We start from the raw sequence: 23,517 nt of genomic DNA, 5'->3' as shown, positions 1-23,517 counted from the left end.
TTCATCGGGTTATTGTTCCTTAATTGAATATCAGAAGATGTTTTCAAGGTGCTCAAGGTATTATTGTTATTTAATTAGCAGGCTTCCCTGTGTAATCCAACAGTATTTTTTTTAGTATAAAATAGTTAGATTGCACCACAAATATACAAGGTATTTTCTAAACAGAGATACAGCTGGTTTCCTGAAATCCAAGCTTAAATTAAATCAGGAAAGAGTTACTCCTTTGAAGATGAAAAAGTCCAAATCCAGTTATTTATTTTCCACTACAGTTTGACTGACAATGGAGCTTTGGAGAACAGCTTTTTGGGAGACTTTGATTCCTTTTCAGTGTTTTGAAATTACACAAGTCCCTCAGACTAGCACTGAAGCCATTTCTAAAGCCTTTTTCATGTTCCGCATCTCACTATACATAGCCATCTTAAAACCTTAAAATAGTAATAATCAATTAGGGTCTCAAGCCTATTATCTTAACCAAATGCCTGATTAAAAGAAAAGCCGTCTCTGCTCAAAGTGCAACTTGATTCCTTTTGGGTTTATCCTCTATCTAGATAATCCCATGTTTCACAAACAATGTGGAGCAATAATATTGATTAGAAAATTAATGTCTGTATCACACAGCACATGCAGGCCTTGAGAGAGGGGACGTTATCAGAGGGAACCCGGATCACCCCAAGGATTCCCAAAAGATTAGCTGTTCCACAGCTGCACTGGCTGAGGAGGATGGGAGCGACAGAGTTAGTCCTAATCTGCATTCTCCAGCAAAAAAGGAAAGGAGAGAGTGTGCGTGCTTCAGTCAAGACCTTCGGAACATTTACGTTCTGCTTAATTGGAAGGTGAGTTTATTAAGCCTGGTCTGACCCAGCCCTATGCATTCCCTTCCAGAAACACATCCCCCTGCACAGACACAGGGTGCTGCAGGCAGCCTGGCATGGTGGTCCCATGCCCTGGGCACGCACAGGGAGGAAGATGTACTTTGCTTCTGGGAAGCATCCACCTCCAGGGCAAGCATGGGTGGCCGGCGAGAGAACCCGGGGCTGTGACCAGCCCCTGCCTAAGCACTTGTATCCTCGCACCCTGCCCAGGTTCAACAGCAGTATCTCTCTCACCAAGCAATACTATCCCATGACGGAAATGGGAAGCTAGATCCATGGGGCCACACAGCGTATGTCAGCTTCGTAGCTAAAAAAAATGTGGGGGCCAAAGAGACCATCTATCGCAGCCACAATACTCTGTCCATATGAATGTCTCTCCCATTCAGGTGGAAGACAGGTATACCTGTAATGAAATCTGCGTTTAACTACAGACCCCAAATACCGATCTCCAGAGCTGGCATAGTGGCTTCATTTTAATTGCCTTGTACAAAATGCATTCCTCAAATTTGTAAATGATAAACCTTTAATGGTAAATTAGACCACATTTTTAATTAATGGACCTTTTATAGAAGAGTTAAGCAAGAAATTATACATTCAAGGTGATACAGAAACCTCTCCTGTTCCCTGACAAATGCTCCTAATTCTGTTTCGGCTTGTTATTTCCAATTTAATTTTAATGCCGTAGCAATAGCTCACCTTGGACAAATTACACATTTTTGTATGAAACAACTGCTGGCCCACATGTCGCACACACCGTTATTCTCTCCGGCTCGCTACCTGCCTTTGGCTGAGGTTTTAAGAAGCACCAGAACTTTCTTTGTGGCCCATAGCAGGATGGATTAGACCGTCCAGGGCATGTCGTGTTAGTACAATAGAGGAACACTTTTAAGACTTTAAAGTCATGTAATACAATTCTAGGCTGGATCTTTCTTGTTAAAAAAAGTAGAATGGGAGTGATTGAAAGAGAAAAGGGCCAATATTTGACAACAGAAATCAGCATAACCTCCTAACAGCGGCAGTCATGGATGACTGCCCTTTGACCCAGGGAGATTATGTGGGATTTCAATGACAACAGCTGGAAGTGAGCATGTGAGAATAGAGAACACAGATCTGAGGCCTCCTACAAAAGACTGCACAATCCCTGCCCAGATCCGAGTGTTGATTAGAAATTGTTTCCTGGTCCTGGCTTAATAGAGTGTGATAATGAAAGTTTTGTTAACCCTTCACAATATGCAAAACCATTGGTAAATGATTTGCCTTTTTGGTTTTTAGCTAAAACGTCTGTATCTAGCAGACAGTAGGATTGTGAAGTGCTGCGAGTTTTCGTGGGTGCACTTCTGATACCAGTGCTCCAGTTTGCAAACTCTTGGTGGCCTTTGGGAACCAACATCTGAAGGTACTGCGAGGCGGCCCGGAGAAAGGACTCTCACGCCTTCACTGGGGAACCCACCCAACCCGTCACGATGGGTGTTCTTCAGAGCTGAATCAGAACAGAAATACACATGTAACGTCTCACTGCACGTTGCTTTCATATCCACGGCATTTTAGAATCTCTGATAGTAACAACACCTAATTATTATTTCAGTATGTGTCATATTGAGCTCCAGAGTCTGGGTTGCAAATTCATAAACGCGGATCAGAGCAAATGTGGATCAGGCTGGCTGTGTCACCAACAGCCTGATCCTGCACGGATCCACAGCGGCTTCAGCTCTTAGGAGGCTCAGCTCATTTTGTATTTAAGTGCAGAGATAGTGGAATTAATGGCAACTTATTACCGTTAATGAACCGATCATAGATTGGAATCAATCATGTCAGATTTTGTCCAAATGGAGGGCACACGGATAGTTCCTTTCTCTTGAAGACAAAGGCCACCTTTAAACATTGAAAGCCCTTCAAGTTCAAGTTAAGGAGCTTGTGCAATGGCAACCACTACAAGACCTAAGATGTCTGCTGCGGTTTTCTGTTTCTGATGTTTCCTAACATTGTAGGGTACTTTTTGGTACTCACATGGGTGAGAAATCAGTTAAATAGTTTTTTCATATAATGATAAAAATTTAGAATATCCCTCTCTACCATATAACCAATTTGATAAATAAATTGCATTAATACCAATAGGGGCCTATAGCTTGAAAAACAACAGATGTCTTAAATTAGCATATTTTGATTTCAGCTCCTCAATCCAAAAAGCAAATATTAAAGAAAATAAGAAAAATCATTATAAATGGTCATACTCATTTGGCAGCTTATAAAATAATGTGCCTCCTCAAAAGCCTTTCGAAGTAAATGAGATGAAATCTACCCTGGGATAATCATTCTGGAATATTTATGGCATCCAACAATAAAAAGAGTAATAAAAAGAAAAGCCTGCCTCCCTGAAAATAATAATATGAAGGAGTTATTTATCTTCATATTTTTATATCAACCCTGGTTACAAGAGTAATGACAGCTGTGATCTCCAAGGTCTGTGGTGATATTGCCAGTTTGGCTTCTCAGTTTGAAGCATGACTCAGTGTCCAAATGAGCCCAGAGAAACCACCCGGTTTCCCTGAGCTTCCCGGGGATGCTGATGGCATGTGCTGCTGCTTGGCGCTCCCCAGGCTGCCAGCAATGGGCACCCACCCACCTTTGCACCCTTGCAGACGAACGATAAGTACGGGCCACTGGAGGGGGAGATACGTGAAGGTGGGTACTGCCACCTCCATTCCTTTCCCCTTCAAGGCCTTTTTAAAATGAAAGCCCCAATGTCATGAGCTAGGCATCGCATTAACCTCAGGACCCTGCAGAGAGCTGAAAAACCTCCTAAAGAGAACAATGTAGGGATAATTTCTTTTCAGCTAGTCATTCTTCTCCAGCATCCCATTTCTGGTACAGCCTAAAAACATCGGTCTCTACGACTTGTTTGTCTGGGGCCAATCACACAGGCTCCATCAACTGTCCTTGCTCCCCTTACTCCTCATCAAGTATTGACTGCAATTTTGCCTCCTGAATTTTGTTCGCTGACTTCCAGGAAGCTGCTGGCAGAAGTAAGGGCTTGTAGGAGCTGATGCTGGGGCCGCATGCCGTAAGCACGATACGTAGCTGCGTTCTGGTCTTCACACCAATGGAGCATGCCTCGATACATGCAGAGTTTACTTGGGTTTCCACTACTTCAAATTAGAATTTAGCTACAGTATTAATGCCATAAATATTATTGTCGATGCTGTGTGAAGAACATCAGTGTGAAAATAAATGTAAGGATATTTAAAAACTGGTGTGGAATACTTAGGTATTCAGACTAATCACAGACTGAAATAAGCACATTTGTTTCAAATCCTGTTTATAGCACTGCAGCCCCTCCCTCCTTTAAATCTTCCTCTTAACCATAGTGATGTTTATTGAATACCTGTCATTTCTCCAGCAGCATGTGCCAACAGCGTCTCACCAGTGCCAGGCTGCATGAAAACCCTTCTGTCTCCTATTCTCCAAGGGGCTCCCTTAGATCAACTACTCACCATACCCAATACACTGAAACCCATAAATTTGCAGATACTGCAGTCAAAATTCTTAACAGGAAAGTGCACCCATTTTGCCCAGTGTAGCATACTGAAATATCACATGGTGAGAAGCATTTCTCACCATGTGTAAACTGTCAATTTGATTTGAAATTAAAATTTTTGATTAACATGAGCATTTCTGAGCCTCCCGCTGGCAGCAGCCCTATTGCTGAAAAGTGACATGATTTGTGACACACATGCTGTACAGAAGCCCCATGCCAGCAATTGTTAAACCCATTTTCATTCTGCTTTAATACAGTATGACACTCAGGAAAATAATTTTAATATTTAGGAGAAAGAGGGTAAGGGCTTAAGGGCTGAAGTCCTTCATGGGTGTAAAGCAGGATTACAGCAGCACGAAAAAATGGCACGGAGGTCTCCCCGTCCCACAAGTCGTGTCTCTTTTCAGCAATAGGGACCATCTGCAGGAGGCTAAGAAAGGTCCATAGTGAAGCACAAAGCCTTCTTTTAAATCCAGTTGATATTTCAAACACAGCATGAGGTACTTTCCACCTATGAATGCCGAGATGCTTGTGCACGGGGAAATGCTTGCAACTTCAATAATTAAACCCTCTCATATGGGAGGTAGGATTTTCTGGTTTCCACAGCGGTCTGTTCTTTTTCCATGTTTATCATTTCCCCAGGGTTATCAGTGGTCACCGGAGTTACTAATATTTATATGGTGAATTACTTATGAAAGAGGAAAGTTTTGTGACTATTAAGACTTTTAAGCCCAGGAATCTACCTCTTCATCAGGGTGGTGGGAAGATTTTTGTTAAACAGTTACCGAGTGAAGACAAGAAACGGGACACTTTTGCGGCAACAGATTTTAAGGCTATGATATACGCACGCGGGAGACAAAAGTTCAGTGGGGATTTTTATAAACGTAAGCCTGTGTCACTGTTGCAAGCTGCTGACTCAACTGTGTCACCTGCGTATTTCTCAGAGTGGATCATTTTTTTTCCAGTAACATCATGTTCTGAGGAAGTTTATCATGAAACAAGTATCACGAACAGTCATTCTGAGCAGCAGAACAGCTTTGATAAGTGCCGACACACATCTGACTTTTCTTTGAGCTCCTAACACTATTCATCACATTAAACACTCAGCTCTGCTGGACTTTCTGTTCCTAGTAAACACAGAGCGTTTTCTAATTGCCATAATACAGCAAGTTAAAAAAATGTAGTGCTTTAAAAATAATTTTAGATGGTGAAATGAAATACCAGGATGATTCAGATGCCCTGGTAGTATTTGGTCCTGAACATAAAGCCGTGGGCTCATTTATGTTAATAACAGCGCTCGAGAACTCAATCTGCATGAAAAACACGGTCCTCGATAAAGCCATGATATATAGCTATTATAAGTATGCAGGTTCTTCTCAATAAGTCTTAAGTTTAAATAAGTGTTGTGTGTAAATATCTAGTTTTAATTAGTATATTGCCAAGAAATTATACAACTAGACTCAGCGATGCTGTAATTATTTTAGGAACTATAAAACCCTCCCTCGGCTGGTGGTAGCTAAGTGTACCCGCCAAGGCTCCTCTGCGGACATGCTCGGAGCTGAACCAAGGGAGTCTGAAGCCTTGTGGACACAGAATTAGGGGGCTATAAAAAGAAGTGTTGGGTGTGGGGTTTTTTAATTTGCATGTTAGTTTACAGTTATAGGAATAATCCATGTATTCAGAGCATGTGGCAGAATTCTCTAGAAAAGCCCAGCATCCAGGAGGAGCTGCCGGGGCCAGGGTCAGGCAAGGGCAGGCAGCCTTCCTGCTCGGCTTTGCTGGGTGATATGGACACAAACCCCGGTGACTTAATCAGCTGTTTCCTCTCATCCTCCCTTCCTGGCACTCCTCTCTCTTTACACCAAAGCAGTTTTAAAAGACTGTGGCTGGACACCATGATAATGGAAGCTGTAGAAATATCTGCTGAAGATTAGATAGTATAAATATGATGTGAAAATAAAGATGCTGGGCATGGAAGCTAAGTCACAGGATCAGCCACCTCCACTTTTCCCCACAGGCTTTCCTCTCCCTTCAGAGCTGCTTCTTACCCCTCCTCTGCTGACAGCACTGGTGAGCAAACTTCAATTTACGATAAACCCCATGCAAATCATGTTACTGTTTACCTATTGTCCTTTCCATTGTATTGCTTGGGGTTTTCTCTCCCGAAGGCTGTTACTCCTCTGTTCTTTGTACAGAACAGTAATTTCTCCACTTCAACAACTTTTAGTCCCAAGTAGGCCGACTTCCACTAGGTTTACGTGTTAGTTATCTCTGTGGCTGGGAATGAAAGAGACTTCCTGCTAGACACGGTGTGACAACACACATACGTTCTGTCCTTGACTGTCCACATTACTGAGCTCACAAAGTTCAGTCAGGGCCACCCTGAGACATCCCTGCATGGAAGATGGGGGAAACCTCATGAGCTTTTGTCCAGAAGCACCTGGGCTGTCTCACCTTGGACAGCAGGGTACCAAGGTAAGTCTCCGAAATAAAGCTCTGGTATGCTGGTGGCAGAGAAGACAGAAAGGGATGGGTTGGGAAGCGCAGTAATGCTTGTTTAGGGATGCGTCAAGCTTGCACAAGACCTAGAACACAAAACTTGATGCTTATGGATGCAGTTTAGGCTGCTGTTGGCAAACACCATGTGCCCAACAAGTCTGGGCTTACAACTCCTGTCCAGACAGCACTGACACCCAGAGCAGTGTCACCCTCTCCACAGAGACGCTGCATACTGAGGGATGGGAACTGAAGGGGTTGTCCTCATTGCCTGCTAGCAGAGAACAAAGGGGCCTCCAACGACCACAGAATCTCTGGATGGCCACCAAGGTCTGCACCAACTCCATCTTAGTTATGTAGGACGTGTCCAGAGAAGAACAAAAGGATGGAATGACTAGCAAAGGCACTGATGAGTCTCCACAAGGAACGTGTCATCCCCCCAATATGTCTCTGACTGACTCCGCTGGGACTACGAAGATGCACAGGCAAAGTACTGCGCAACCCTAGAAGCAACACAACCCCCACACTGGGTGATCCAGGATCTCCTGCCTCACAGCCCGGGCTCTGCCAGGGCTCTGCCTCCTCCAAGTATTGAGGAGGAAGCCCCACAGACTTATTGATTGACTTCCCAGGGACTGATGCACTTGGGGTTAGGCAGACAACTACGCTTACAGACAATGGTGGAGAACCCACAGTGTCTTAGTGGATGACTCCCCCCAGCCAAGTCCCAAACTAGCAGCATAAGTCCAGTGAGAAAAGACTGCTGGATGTGGAAACCAGCAGCAGAGCTCCGCATGATGACTTAGACTCTCTTTCTGTTTTATTCTAAGTTTGTGTTTTGTAGGGCAGGATGCCCTGTCTACATTCCTTTACAGACTAAGAATGGACATTTATTAACAAGTGCTTGGGCGGCCAGCCCAAAACTCTAGACTCCTGGCCTGGGACTGTACGACAGAGAGGGACAGTGACCCCCGTTTGTGTTTACTGTACTTCTACAGACACATGTTGGTGTGATAGGGGCATTCACTTTCTCAGGTTCAGGCCAAGGTCAGGCCAGAACACAGACCAAATTTATTTTCTCTGTGTAATCTGCTCAGACTGGAGCCCAAAGAGGGACTCAGAGTTCACTAATTGTGAGTTTATTGTGAGGGATTCAAGATTAACAAAGTAAACAGAAGGGGCAGAGAGGGGCCTTCTTAGTCCTTATCTAATTTCATGTGCTCATCCCATGTGTAGCAGATGTGGGGGTTCCAGGTGAGGTGCCTCAAGGAATTGAGATGACAGTGGTGGGATGAGGTGCCTCAAGGAATTGAGATGACAGTGGTGGGATGTCTCACTCCAGAAGGCTGCCTCCAGCAACTTAGACACACTTTTGGTATAAAGGTGAAGACCTGAGATTAATCTGTTGCTAGAGGCTGGGTTGGTCAGCCAAGCCTGTGCAGTCCTCTTCTTACAGTAGGAGGCTTGCCTCTCTAGACCCTCCTACTTGTTCCCAGCAGTCAGTCCTGTGTGGCATAGTACGATACACAGGGATGCAGAAATGTGGCAGTGCGGTGTCAGACACCCTATCTGTATCAATGTAAGACAATCTGAAGATACTGCAGGGGCCAGGACGTCATATTTTGGACCATGCGTAGCAGCCTGGCTCACCTGCCCTGCAACTGCCATCAGACTTGTTCTAACAGTACTCTGCATGTGAATTATGAGACTTTGTACTGTGACTGACTTTACATGAAAGGCAGACCTTTTGCTGATGAGTGGCAGTTGAGCAGGCAGAAAGAATGAAAATGGAAAAGGAATTCCACTCACAGGGACCTTTACATTAAACTAAAGCAACTCAAGTAAAAAGGAAACCCATCCATTATGGTTTATAATGCATAAACATCCATTTCTTCTCTGTTCCTTCTTTGCTCGCATTACTGAAATACAGAAAAAAAGGAAAAAATAATGATGGATGGACTTTGGAAGATTCAGAGTTCAGCTCAGGATGGATGTGATCCCAACATTTCAGATTCTTATCTCCTCGTAATTGGAATAGCTGAACCCCTCTTGTCTGCAAAATTAGGCAAGACATCCTGTGAGAATGGGCTTTTTTTCACAGCAGTTTAGTCCCCAGACACATAAAAGAATGAAAACAAGAAATGGAACAGAACATTTTAACGTTTGAATAATGGCTCCATTTGGGCAGTTTAGAACAAAACTTCACTGGAAGAGTTGAGAAGGAAGTTCTTGCTGCCAGTATGCCCATCCCTAGACACATTCTTCCACAGAGCACATAAACACTTCTCCACAATGCTAATTTACCTAAGAAACTCCTGTTTTGTAGAAGTCAAGAGAAAAAGAGAAAGGGAGGAAAGTACACGTGAACAGTAAATACACCGTCCACCCTTTTACCCAAAAGAAATCATTCAACCAAGTCAATGTGCCCTGCTAGATCCACCTTCGCTCTTGCAGCAAACTCTGTCTACTCTGGCTTTTCCAATAGGCAGGAGAGGGGTGGGTAACTTCCTCTAGCAGCAGAATCTCATTAAAATTACAGCATTAACCTGAAACATCTTGGTTTTAAATGTCCCTGAGGTTCAACACAGAGAGAGAGATGAATTCCCAGAAGACCCAGTATCTCCACTGATTACAGAGGGAGAGTGAGGATTTTAGGTTCATAGCTGGTGTTTCGTTTTAATGCCTAATGTTAGGTGGGATGAAATCCAAGCATTAGTCCATAAAACATGTTGGCAGAAACCTGAAAGAAATTTTGCTTATCTTGCCACAGGCAATCTCTTTTGATATGCCATGCTCCTCTATCCTTACATTTATATCTGGCTACTTTTTTTTGTGTTTGTTTGTTTAATTCAGAAGACTGTAAAATACAAGTATTGCTGAGTTATCCTTGTGTTCCTGTACTTCATCTGGTTCATTTGCAGGAGGGAATAAATGATCTATCACTAAGGTAAATTCACTCCCCAGCAGATAATGCCACAGTGTTTCTGCTGCCCATTTCACAGTAAGACATTCTTTTTCAATGATGTTGCATCTCTGTTCTCATGGGAACAGTTTACGGCTGACATTGCAATAGTAGTAATAACAACTTATATTTATATTGTACACGGGATGATCTTCACTTCTCTTTCCTTCTAACAGTGGACGGCTCCCAGTCCTACTGCAAATGCATCCTTCATGGCCATGACAGACAGAAATCTGGATTCACTAATACTGGGCTGCTTCATTCCTCAGCTGTTCGCTCAGGTTGTCATACCCTTTCCAGCCCCTTTTATTATTGCTTTAAATTGAGCTGTGGGGCACTACCATACCACTGCTCGGAGCCTTTCCTCACAAAAATCTGTGAAGTTCCCCTCCTGCCTCAAAACCGCAGCCACCTCAGTCCATCAAGCTGCTGTTCATCCTCTCCTGCTTCTCACCTCTTCCCTTCCTCCAGCAGCTCAAGCTATGGCATGCTCTGCTGTACGATAAAATTGGCTCCCCTCTGTACGGCATGGGGGACCCAGCTAGCTCTCTGCATTCTGCTATTGGAAACGTTCTGAAAGCAAATTCCCTGATTTTTACGGGCTTTGAGGTATAACATGTGGGAAAATTGCAGGTGGTCTGCACTGCAAAGCTGGTCAGGTGGGGACACCCCCCAAACACCAGCAGGTTTTCAGATGGGGATGCAGCTGTCAAAGAGCCTTCTGTTACAGCTAAAATTTTAAGAGTAAGGAACTGAAGTAGAAAAATAACAGGGACAGAGGTCTAGATTCTCTATGAATGTGTGTTACAAGCTACACAAGTTATTCCTTCCTTATGATCCTGGGAGAAGAAATGCCAGCAAAGGGTTTGACCCACCATGGTCTGAAAGATGGTGTTGACCTCCTTGTGCCTGGCTAGTAGGAAACTACTGGCCCGTCCCCTGGCTCACCTGGTGAGACACCGCACCACCAAAGCACCACTTCTCCCTCTGTCACGCAGCGCTGCAGTGGGCTGGGGCAGGGGGGACACGGCAGTGAGCCCACGGGAGGGCACACTGCAGCCAGGGCTTGGGGTGCCAGTCATGCCTTCTGCAAAGGCCAGAGAGAGAGAAGGAAAATATTTGGATCCCCTGTAGCAACTGTATCGTTTTCTTGTACCTCCTTTTGCCAGTGACAGGAGCTAGGTGCCGGCTCCTCACCCCAGAGTGTGCCTTGCAGCAGATTCCCTTGCTTTAAGTATGAGTGAGGGAGGGTGGGAGGTGATGATTACAGACACTCTAAAATGACTTCATTAATTAAATCTTAGGAAAATGGAAAACAATAGCAGTGTGTAATAATAAAAGCCCACTATAACCACATACATTGCTTGTTTACTAGAAAGTACTCCACTGACTACAGATTCACTCTGGGGCACAGCGGGAAACTTTTCTCCTTTAAATGTAATCAGCTTCACCCCCCCCAGCCCCCCCCAACCCCTTCCAGAGAAAAATACCAGCTATCAGATCTGTGTTTCCCATCCACTCCTAAGACTCCTCAGTGCAGTGCCTGGAGGTGATAGTGTGAACTCACTCAAGAATGTGAAGGCATTTTATAAATCACTTGGTTTCAGCAGGAGGGGGAGAAAGGGAGAAGGCAGAGGGATGATATAGTTTACAGCACATACTCGGCAGTAACTCCCAACTGTCAAACTTCAGCATTTTCTTCAGTTGCAACAGTGGTTAACAAAAAAATGTTAAGACAGCAGACATGAAATGCACATAGTAAGCAGCACATTTAATCAACTGGCACCTTTCTACCACCCCACCGCCAAAATCTATCTGGACACTATCATAACCCAGAAAAAAAGGCATATAACTGAAGACACGGCACTGACAGAAGAAAAAGGAGCAGACATGAATAACATGAACTGCTGTAAACAACGTGTAGCGCCCTTTATGTAGGAGATAACAATAGCAGAGTTAAAGGAGTATGTTCATAAGCGTGGCTCACTCGCCTCACCTTCCTCCTGCCCCCTTTTGCCACGCTCACTGTGTTGCTCCTGGGAAAATATTTGCGAACCATTGCAAATAAAAGTCTCCTTCTCACTTTCCAAGAAACAGATCTGGTATTTTTCCATTTCAGTCACACTACGGCCAGACTTCGGAGGGGATTTTATTCTCACAGCTCAGTGAGAGTCACCCTAAACTTTTGTTCCATTTCCTATCTAGCAACTTCTGCAATTAAAAAATAGTATCTAATTAGCTATAGAAGTGATGAGGCTTTTTCTGGGAGCTTGGTCTCACCAAAGTGCTCTCCCTTGACAACACCAACAGTTCAGCCTACAGATTTCAGTTGTGCATTGCTCTTCATGTGCACCTCTTTGCTCACGTACATAGCTTTAGACTTAAAAAATCAAGGCTACTTGGAAAACACCTGATTAACCCATGAATCTACAGTATGCATATTTTTTTTTTGTGAGTGTGTAAACCAAATATGACTATGAAGGCTGAAATCCATTTGAATGAAAATCACCTTGTACCTGTAAAACCAGGTATGATACATCCAGGCACTACACCACACACAGAAACCAGAGGAAGGTGTGAAATAACAGCACAGGTTTTCATAGAACAGATATTTCTTTGGAAAGGCCTACAGTCAACAGAACACCTCCTGTGTCGGTCAGGACGTCAGAACAAAAGAACACATGAGCGCAAGCGAGAAAGCACGATCCCTTATGGCAGCTCTTGGTGGCCGTGGGCTACACTCCAACATTCACATCCAAATGAACCAAGCTCTGGCTGAAGGTTAAGGTGCCAACGGTCCCAGGTATGGTGAGTAAGTAAATATACAGTTTGTTTTACAGGAGTTTTTACAGGAGTAAAAATACAGTTTGTTACAAAGTGCCAGGCTGGCTGGACTCGAATCATGGGGGGACCTCTGATGCTCTGGTGGACTTGTTGAGCAGCAGAAAGAGTTCCCCCGCTCAGCTGCCAGAGACGGGCAGTCTGCCACCCACTGCCACCACCCGCCACCGCCTCCACCTTGAGCGGGAGAGGAGGATGCGGTGGCTGGCCGGTAAACGCTGCCTTCAGCCCCTTTCTGTCTCCTGCAGCTTGCACAGCGAGAGAGCCGGTGCTTCACCATCTGCAGAGCACAGCTCCCAGCACACATTTTCATCTTCCAGTGGTTTGACCACAAAGGGCAAAGTTTTGGCCTGAGAGTGCTTCCGATCGCATGAGAGGCAGCGGCGAGGCAGCCTGGATTTTGCTGTTGCGATCTCTGAGTGGAGGGCTCCCACTCACTTCAACAGCCGACTGGCACTGCTGCAAAGAGACACTACCTAAATAGATGTGAAGTAATGAATACTTCGGATAAGCGACTGATTTCAGAGTGTGCTTTTATCCACAGGCCCTGTATTTATAGTTCAAGCCTTTTCAATTAATACGCACACCCTAAAAGAATTAAACTACTAATTATCACATTTTACTGTGGTTCACAGAACTTTCATCAGATCTAGTAAATGAAATCACGAGTTCAGCAGAAGAAGCTTTACTGCGCCAAATTATGTCAAGGGTATATCATGTTGATAATAAAAGATCACTTGGTTGGAAGCCTAACCTAGAAGGTTGGGGAGGCGTAAAAAGTTCACATTTTGGATCATGCTGCTCTGGTGTGGGCGTTTTGTGTTTTTTTTCTTGGTTATTGTGGAAGGCAATTTTCCTGCAAGTAAAATTTTCCCTTTGTCTTACATTACAAGCATTAGGAAATTCCTACATCGAAAGACAAATAGATAGGTTTGGGGTTTTGTTTTGCAAGTTAGGCCTTGGCATCACATTCGCTTCCCACTAATAAAATCCTCTCTCTACTGGACAGAAAATTAAAACGATGCCCATACCACAAATAAACTTGTTTCCCTAAGTGCCCAGCTTCTTGGTGGGCAAGCATGGTATTCAAAAGCATCCTTCAGCCTGTGGTCCGCTCTGGCAGTAGCAATTACTCTGACGCAACACAACTCTCAGCTGTTAATTAAACAGCAAGTCTCTCAAGAAGTCATGACAGAAAGTACGGTTGTAGTGAAACCTGGAGATTGCTCACAGTTCTAGCCGCCCTTCCCAAGATCCCAGGAGGACTGGTTAAAGTTAGCACCGAGGCACCTCTCAACACGCCAAGGCAGGGCATGGGTAGAAGGGGCCGGCACGGGGTCAGCGCCCTGCCATGGCTGCCCGCCCCCAGCCCAGTGCTGCGGCAGAGGAAGGGCAGCAACCTGGCACTGCTGCGAGGCCAAGAAAAGCCTTGGCCCTGCAGAGCAAGGTGGGGAAACTCGCCTCCCCAGGGCACGGGAGCTTCCCAGGACGGGGCTCCTGGCCAGCCCATTTCCAAGCTGCCCTCTAGATGGCCCTTGCTGTTATCTTGTGGATAAATATACACAGAAAGGAACGGAGCAACAGAATATAAATATATTTTGAAATGACTTAGAATAATCCCAGCTGTATTTATGCACCTTATCCACTGGAAAGGTTCATTGCCTTTTTCCTGTACACACATATGAAGAAATAAAAATCTATACTGTAGCCACATTTTTATTCCTCCTTTCCTTTGCAGCATTCAGCCATTCCAAGCGTAATGAACGTTTCGTGTCTTTCAAGCACTGCTTTGTCATGCTATAAGCATTCATTTCATGCTTTGAATATTTCCTGTCATACTCGCCTTGGATGAATTTTTTGTGGGAATGCTTTGCTTGTGAAGGTTAATGGTTAGCAACAGTGAAAACTGAAGTCCTCTGTCAATCCCCAAGTCTCAGACACTGCAGGTCACTGATGAGAAAGGCTCTCCACTCGGCCCCAGCAGAGGCTGCAGAACTGACCCTGATTGACGACCACGTATCTCACCCGACTGACAGTCAACACCCTTCGCTGTTGCCGTCACCGGCTCCCCTCAAGAGAGTGCCAGCTACTGATAAGCAGGCTAAATCCTGAGCCTAGCAGAGGACCCACTAAATCCTGGAAATGCTGTAACTGTGCCTCACAATCTAAATGACAAAATCTTTTGACTTTGAGTACGAATCTCAAAGAAAATATGGTAATAAAGGGGAAAATGGTGTTTCTTTCCTAATTATTCAGTTGCTTCTTCATGACAGTTATGAAACTGGCTGGGAAATACAGCTGGTTGCTGCAAAGTTTCAGCTCTAGACTATTATGATTAAAACACTGTATTTCTAGTTCCTGTTGAGATCTATCTGTAATGAAAGAAAATGAAAAAAATGCAAGACTGAATCACACAAGTTAAATTTATAACCAGACATATCTGCTTTTGTTTCCTTGGGAGATGCTGGCTCTCAGAACTGCCTACATGTACTCTCTCTCAGGGGGTGATAAAACACAGGTTGGACCTTCATCAGCTGATGGGTCCTATTCGAATCCACAGCCAATTCTGTCTAGTCCGTGGGAAGGCAGAAGAGACCAGCCCCACCAGGGCTCCTCTACTCAGCCGGAGCTTTCAAGCCTGGACAAAGTTCCCCATTGCTGTTCCCGGCAGACAACATGATCCATAAGGGTGCAAATCCATTCAGAATTTGGTCCTGGCAAGTTACAAAGGTGCAAACAAGCTGACATCACCAGGAGCTTTAACTTCACCGCCAGCTATGAGATTCCTCATTGAAAATGCTAAGGGCTTTTTTTTTTAAAGCTTTTTCTGAAGCAAAGTTAATTTTAGATTAGTCCCTCAGGCTGTGATAACTCCTCAGTGTTGCTCTGTAAACAAGAGAGGAGAGTCTTCTTGCATTTATAAGATTCTGATGCAAATGATCCCAAGATCAAGAACACTAATAAAAGCTGCCATTACTGTATTACCCTGTTTGCAACTGTAACTGATAGAAAACTTTTCCTGCAAGGCTTGGTTATTTGCTGCAAAGGAGGTGTTTCAGGAATGCTAGTCAACTGAGACGATGTACTTTCTAACAGTACCAGTTTCAGCATTGTGTATACAGAGAACTGCTCATGCCCGTGCGCTGCTCAGGTGGGAATCAAGGTGCCTGTCCAAGGACAGCTGACCCTCCAGACACCTCAAGTCCTGCTGCACTTGCAGCATCACCCTAGTAAGTGTTAAGCTGGTTGGCATCAGTTCAGTCCCACAAGGCAGCTGGACTCCACCTGAAGTAACGGAGATGGAAGGTTAAGTATGACCTGAGAAGAAGGGATGCCCTTGGAAGACAGTATATTTATACCAGTTTAAAATTTGGCTGTTGAAGGAATTGAAGGGCTCTCAGCTACCGTTTACATTGTGGTTGAGTGATGGAGACAAGCACAAAGAACAGTTACGTCCTCTGCCCGCTTCAGCTTGAGAGGAGGGTTTGAACTCTGCATCCGAGGAGAGTGCCTAACACTCAGGCCGGCCAGGCACCACCTCCACTGGCTGAAGCTACCCCACTGCACAAAATGAGAATGCCAGGTTCTGGGGCCAGAACAAAAGCGTATAGAAAGGGTCTGCAGTTTGCACCCTGTTTGTCAAGGCAGAGAGGTCTTTCCACAAGCTGCTTTTGCATTTTACCAGGTTGCACATAATCCCCTCCTTCCTTGCAGCCAAAGCGGTGTTACGCCTGCCATGACCAGCCTTGCTTAGAGAAGAAGAAAAGGAAACTTCTCTTTCCGTATGTTCCCACTATTGCCTTTTCTTTCCCCCACAGCTTAAAGACTAGAATTTCTTCCTTTATGCTTTTAGGCATGGAAAAGTAAGCATATACTTAAATTTTTTTTTTAAGGTTTAATACTCAAGTCCTGCCCTACTTAAGCAAACAATTCACAGATGATATTTACAAGTCCAGTGTAATTACTGCAGGGTTGAAAAACGAGTTCTGTGAGTTACCGTACATCATTGTTTTTCTTTTTTCTTTTTTTTTTTTAATGTTACAAAGAACAATGTGCCTTTCATTTCCTGCAGTGCTGTTAAGGTACTTGCAGCTCAAAGCAGCAAGAATACATTAAAACTAGAAAGCAATTGGTTTGGGCATTAAACATTTTCATTTTTTAGATAAATGCCTCTCCCTCTACAGAAATTGTTTGAGCAATGAATTTGGCACACATGTGTAATCAGCTGTAATAATGAATGCTGTCACACTCACTTGAAATGGGAGAATTTACCAACTTTTTTAAAAATAATTTGCTAATCTACAATTACAGCAGTGTGCCACCAACTTTGAGTTATCAAATCACAATACCACATGCTCGAGAGACATCAGTTGTCTGTAGAAAATGACACAGCATTCTTCTGCTTTACACAGCACATTTTGTGTGTACCTTTATGCTGCAGTTATTAATTCGTCAGTACTACTACATCAAACACAAACATTGCCTGGTGGATGTCTGACATCCATTTACTGACAGCAGCAACACAGTGCTGTGCCACAATTATTAACCAGTTTGTGCTACACCCTTCTTGCCTTTCTCCAGAGTTAAACTCCAGCTGGAGCAAAGCAGGATTTGACTTTTAATATTCAATGAATCTCTGAAAGCTAGTGTCACAAATATCCCCACTTTGCAGACAAAAAGACTGAAAAGTTTTCCTACAAAAGTTTAAAATAATCCTACTTACAAAAAGAAAATCTATCCGATAGCCATTTCCACGACTGAAAGTGAGAATAAAAGCCCTACAGAGAGTCCATGGCAGTGCTGAGCCGGGAATTCAGTTGTTCCTGATCCCCAGGCATGCAGTCACTTTGCTACATCAGACTAGCCATTTTGTTATCGTCAGTTCACTGAAAACTAGTTTGTTTATAAAATACAACACCAAACCAGCACATTTAACAAGCTTTTAAAATCAATAAACTTTTTTTTTTTTTTTTTTGATTGGGTGAATTGCAAAATCATTTTGCGGTGCCAACTGAAATGAAGCTTTTACATACCATTAGGCAACTACAAAAGTGGGGAATTTTCCACACGGGTGTTCCACCCAGCTGGTCAGAAAAAAACCTCATTTGAGCAAAATATCAGGACATCAGAACATGCTCCTGCCTTTCAAATGAAGTTGCTGGCCTCTCTCATCACCCCTCCTGCAAATTTCCTCACCTACATAACAAACAAGACAAATTCTGGGGTTTCTTCCCCTTCTCAAGAAGCTCTTTCCTATGCTAACAGACCTGACAGACAGCAGCACTGTGCACGCTGTTCAGTTGCGTGTTAGCTTTACCCCTCCCAGTTCCAGGCCAAGACATGGGGACCTTGGACCATGCATACATGAATGAGCCCTGTCTCGCCTGCATGTTTGCTTTTCATGACCATCATGCTGGATATCTCCCTCGCTAAAAAAAAAATAAATACTTAATATTTCTGAAAATTTTTGCAGCAGGGATCGGGTAAGTGAATCCCTGAAAACTATTCTGGCGTAACGAAGGCTGAAGAAAAGGCTAGAGTTGGTGTTAAAGCCACCACTGAGAGCAGAAGACGTCACCATCTTCTCTGTGATGATTCTGCTCCAGAAAATGCAACTGTAAAGCCCTCTAGAAAAAAGGAGTGGTTCTCCAAAAGAAAACCTTTTTTTCCCATGAACTTCACTTTAATGAAGGTTAGACATACAGGCTTTCCAAAATAACACATACAATTTAGAATGATAAATTAAAATCTGTAGTAGGAGGCCTTCTTTTTCAGGGCTGTATAGTTGACCCTTTTGAACCTACATTACTCAAGGTATGCAAAATATATGTGTATAATAAATAGCTCTAGAATTTATGGAGTGGAACAGAAAGGATATTAACAGGCAAGTAGAGAGGCTGTATAACCCTCACAAGGCCTTTAAAGATTTATTTTTTTAAAATGAAGGAATGCATGAATGTAAAAGGTAGTACTTAATCGATACACTTCTTTGTGCCTTCCAGAAATACATGCAAAATTATTCCAAATCTGCCCTCAATCTGGTCATTCAGCTGTTAGCATCAGTGGGAATAGGATTATTCACAATACTATTTTTCTTTGATTAAAAAAAAAAATTCCTCTCTGTGCGGGCTCATTCCCACTCTCAGTAAAATCAATTACAAGACTCCCATTGACTCTGGAGGGATTTGGATCAGGCCCTGTGGAAGTGGGTCTACAGCAAGCGTAGAACAACGCAGTTAATATGATTTATTGTGTCCGTTTCTGTGCGTGCAGTTTTTCATTTTCTAAAGCCTGCAGTTTTGCTTTCATCCTCACGTTCAGTAGATAAGAGCTGCAGATCTCTGTTGATCTACACACTGGGTACACTGCAAGTGGGGGCTGTGTGTGCTGAGAATGAGCTCAGCGTCTGCCCAGGGGGAGCAACCCCTTTAGGGCCAGCCGACTGCGTTAGATGCATTTGTAAAGAAAATCTCCCACACAGGCACTGCAAAAGGTGCGTAATCAGTTAGGAGGCTTCTGCTGTGGTGGGGAAAAATACCCTTTAGTAAAACTGAGAAAAAGAAAAATCTTTTTCCTGTTTATTAAAAAAAAAGTACCTTTTGCAGGTCACCAGGAAAGTTCCAAGAATTCACTAAAAGCTTGTTTAACAAGGAGAAGTCAGGCTCCAAATGAGAGATATTTCATTTCACTAGGCTCTTACAGATTTTACATTATTAAACACTGACATTGCTGCTTTTCGGGGAGGTTGTTGTGTAACAGGCTTCCTTAAGACTAAGAAACTGCAGGGTAAGAAGAACTGTGGTTTAATAGCTGTGAAAGAATATTATCTAAACATGAAATAATAACATGCTTGGTGCCTAATACATTCTAAATTAAAATATGATTTAATCAACATAGGCAACATATTCCCCACCAAAAAAATAGAAGATTTGGCAGAACAAAAATCACAGTTTAGTCAGTTCTTCTCTTAACCTCACAATCCTTTGGCTACAAATTAGAATATCTGTGAACACGATTGATAAGGGAAATTAGGCACTGTCTTTCAGAAACAACAGAAATGTTTTAAGATGGTATGTTTAGAGATGAACAGCACAAAATCTATCAAAATATGAAACCTTTCATATTTCAATAGGAGGAAAATACGGGAACCCCAAATGCCAAAATCTTACCAGCCCAATGAGCCCTGTTATATGTCCTACGCTGATATTTTGAAGTTTTTTATGTACCTAAACCTCTTCTTTCCTTCATTGTATCTGCCGTTTAAACCCTGATCCAAAAGCAGTCTGGATATGAGTGCAGCCCTTCAACCTCACTCCCACTTGCAGCTTGTTCAGTTGCTAATAAAGTCCCCCAAATGCACACTAAACACACACACAGCTGTAGGGATTTGGGGCAAAAGCAGTTTTTCTGTGAAAGGGCAGTCACAGTTGTATTACATGAGATGGATTTACATATCCCCCAAATGGTGACAGGTTTTAGAGACATAAACCCTTCACGTAAATTCTTTCCTGTGTATGCATAGTAGACCCCAGTACAGTGGATACCCCATCTACATTTAGGTCTTACCAAAAAGATCTGGCTATGGATAAAAAAAGACAAGAAAAACTATTCATAATAAGCACTTTCACTTTGGGAAACCTTATTTCTAAGTCCCAAATATAAGTACTAAGACAAAACTCAGTTGCTGATGGGCCAACAAACATTATTGAGGTCTACCTTAAACATAAAAAGGAAGAGAAGCTGTTCCCTTATATACATACTTATTCTTTCACATACAATCCCTACGGAAATTCACTATTACTGAATGACTCTTTTTCAGGCTGCTTTAGAAAGCAAGCCATTGGTTCAGTAGAAGCTATTGCTTCTACTTTAAAACTGTCAAAGAATATTAGTGTTCCCAAAAGTCACAGCCCTGCCGTTACTTCCAAAGAAGCTCAAGCCGCTGCCACCTGAAACAATGGTATTGCAAATATACAGAGAAGGAGCAACCAGCTCTAGTTGAGCCTCCCTGACCTGCTTAGCCATAGTAGCTACAAACTCTAAAGCACGCCGAAGAAAAAATACAGACGACGCCGGTAGCACCTGTATCAGTCCTGCAGTCGGTACGTGCCTGAGCGGCTGGTATGTTTATAGGTGTGCAGTCTTGCCCTGAAACTGCAATGTTTGGAAGTGTTGCCGCTCAGTTTTGTTTAGCAGATTTTTGCAGTGCAGAATGGGTCTACAGAAACATATTTCAAAGCAACCATTTTGTTTCGCGGGACTATCTGAGATCCTGCACTCTAAAATGATGGCTGGCCACATACCAAAGGTTAGGTACTTCAGTGTGTCATGTGAGAGCATCAATAAACAAAATGAAGTTAAAAGCACATAGATAAAAATGAAAGCGATGAAGCACACACCCCTAGGGGGTCATGACTCATGGCCCAGGGATTGAAAGCCTTTGCTATGGAGGAATAAGGATAAGGGTTGCATACAGCAGGCTCTTTAATGGTATCTCCCTAATTAAAATTATTTTTAAAGGGGGGGGGCAAAAAAAAAAAAAAAGTCGTCTCCAGGACTGGAGAAACAAATGCTACCTTAGATCAGTGAAACAGTAGCATTTTAACTATGAGGAGAGTACACAACCTATTTGTAGCTATCTCCCATGTCAATTATTCTGAATATTTTTTTATATTAGACATAGGAAAAAAATCTTTATAAATATGGGCTGTTTTAATATCCCAAAGCAGGAGCAGCAGGTAAGAACTTACCATTTTCTGGCTGGTCCTTAATATCAGCTTCACTTGGCTGGCTGGGACTTTCAGATTGACTTGAATCTGAAAAACATAAAATACAGCCAAAAATTACAGGGTCTGCTGTGGAAAATAGATCAGAGGCGCCAGACTTCCTCAAAAGGCTGAGAGCACAAACTTAAGGACAGGAGTGTTGCACTAGGACATGATAATGCAAAAGTCCCGTGCCTAGGTAATATTTTTGCTAGCAAAAAAAAGGGAATCTTGTTTACGGCACTACACAGAGTGCTTGGTGTGTGTGTGTGTGTTAGCATAAATTAAGCTTTGAGAATCCTTCTTTTTAAAGAAGGCATATTTAAACTGCTCTCCTACATGTTTTTTATAATGCAGCCTCTATGTTGTATACAAACCAGAGCCTTAATCCAACACATAGTAAAGTCTCAAAACATATTTTCAAGCAGGCGTATAAAGGTAACTAAGCAACACTACAAAGTTGTGGGGATTGTTGTCTACACATTTCTGGAACAAAATCTGCAAAACTGATAGAAGAGTTGATTTTTGTCATACTTTCGCAGTGATTACAGTACTGCGAGATCACTGAAATGTATGGCATTGCCCCTGATTTGCAGTGGTATAAATTGAGACTAGATAGTGGATGAACTGCTTTAGACCTTGTGTAAATAATGGGTCCTACAAACTCCCAGCTAACACTCTCCAACGAACACAATTTATTTCCCTAAAATAATAAAATGACCTATAAAAGCAAACGTGTAAATATGAGTGTTTTGCATTTTTTACACATTATTAACTCTATTTTATGTGAAGATGATAGCTCTTTGGTTCAAAAATCATTCCTAGTAGAAGCTTTAGTCAAATAGTATTTTCCTTCTCAATTATTTCTATTACTGTGATTTGGAAAAAAAGGTCCTTTTACCTGTGTGAAAAAACATATTTTTAAAAATGCCTCCATGTACTGTTTTCTCAATTAATACAAATAGAAAGATATTTGTTGGTGTCATCTCTCTGTTCATCCATCATCATCACTCATCCCATCTCGTTCCCCCCACCCCGACACTCTTCTGTAATTTATTGATCCCGTAAAAAAAGTTTTTGCTGTGAAACAAAACTTAGGGAATGAAAGTACTTGCTACTGAATCAAAAACACCCCCAATCATGGCAAACCTATTTTCTGACTTCACCTTGACTTTGCAGAGTTTAGAATTAGCTGTCTGAAATTTGACCACATTTCAGTGAGAAGTCAATGCAAGATCAAAAGGTCATGACACTTAACTGTGATTAAATTGAAAATCTTACTTCTATTGCAACAGAGTGATAACACCACCCCTTCTTTTTCTTTGAGGTATTAATAGTGCTGGAAGAAGCAGTACTACTATTGACCTTGGGTCAAGCAATGCTAATTTATTGCTTTAAAAAGGTTTCTTGCTTTTAAGCAAATGAAGATTTTAATTACCGCAGAGCACTATAAAGAAAATGCCTATTTTAAATATTCAATTTTTTTTTTTTTACCTGCTGACTGTATGCATTAGGTATCATTCAGAAGCTTAGAGGACAATCTTGTATAAATTAAAAACTACCAGTAAAAAAAAGTGCTCACAAAAGAAATTTTGATAAATTTCAGAATATAAACATTCAGAAGATTTAGGAAAGAAAGCTTCAGTTCTGATACACCTACTTAAAATCAATGACTTTAAAATTGTCCTGAAAAGCGATGTGTTTTCCAGTGTGTCCATAATCCATTTCCTCTCTTTTATATTTATTATTTTTAATAATTTCTCTAATGAAGCTCAGTGAAAAAAATTAATTCTCATTTCTGCAATTTTGTTTTAAATATTGATACTCTGAGTTACCTTTAACTGAAGCTCAAATCAGTGACAGCAGATAGACTACCGGGTAACATGCACAGTGCTGTTAGATTCTGGACACACGATTTTGGCAAGAAGTTTCATTTTTCCAATACCACAAAGGTAGAAACAAAGGTAAGATATTAGGAATGTAAAATATTTAGTTAACATTCAAAGTGAACATTCAATGGATTTCATTTTACAGGGCAGGCATTAG

At 42.5% G+C, this 23,517-nt stretch overlaps 1 protein-coding gene across 18 annotated transcripts in view; it reads right to left on the bottom strand.

Moving 5' to 3' along the window:
* NFIA (nuclear factor I A) overlaps positions 1–23,517 on the bottom strand; it is a 359,870-nt gene that overhangs the window by 95,934 nt on the left and 240,419 nt on the right. For 16 of the 18 annotated variants that reach the window (XM_027806993.2, XM_027806996.2, XM_055725262.1 and 13 more), the window contains exon 3: positions 21,457–21,522. The exons of the other annotated variants lie outside the window; for them this stretch is intronic. In XM_027806993.2, coding sequence (XP_027662794.2) covers positions 21,457–21,522 — 66 coding nt within the window. The remainder of the gene's footprint in view (positions 1–21,456; positions 21,523–23,517) is intronic. 18 annotated transcript variants of the gene reach the window in all.

Source organism: Falco cherrug, chromosome 12 (genome assembly GCF_023634085.1).
Source record: "Falco cherrug isolate bFalChe1 chromosome 12, bFalChe1.pri, whole genome shotgun sequence".
Classification (NCBI taxonomy): Eukaryota; Metazoa; Chordata; class Aves; order Falconiformes; family Falconidae; genus Falco; species Falco cherrug.
The sequence above is the reverse complement of the archived record's forward strand: the minus strand, read 5'-3'. Positions and strand labels throughout refer to the sequence as shown.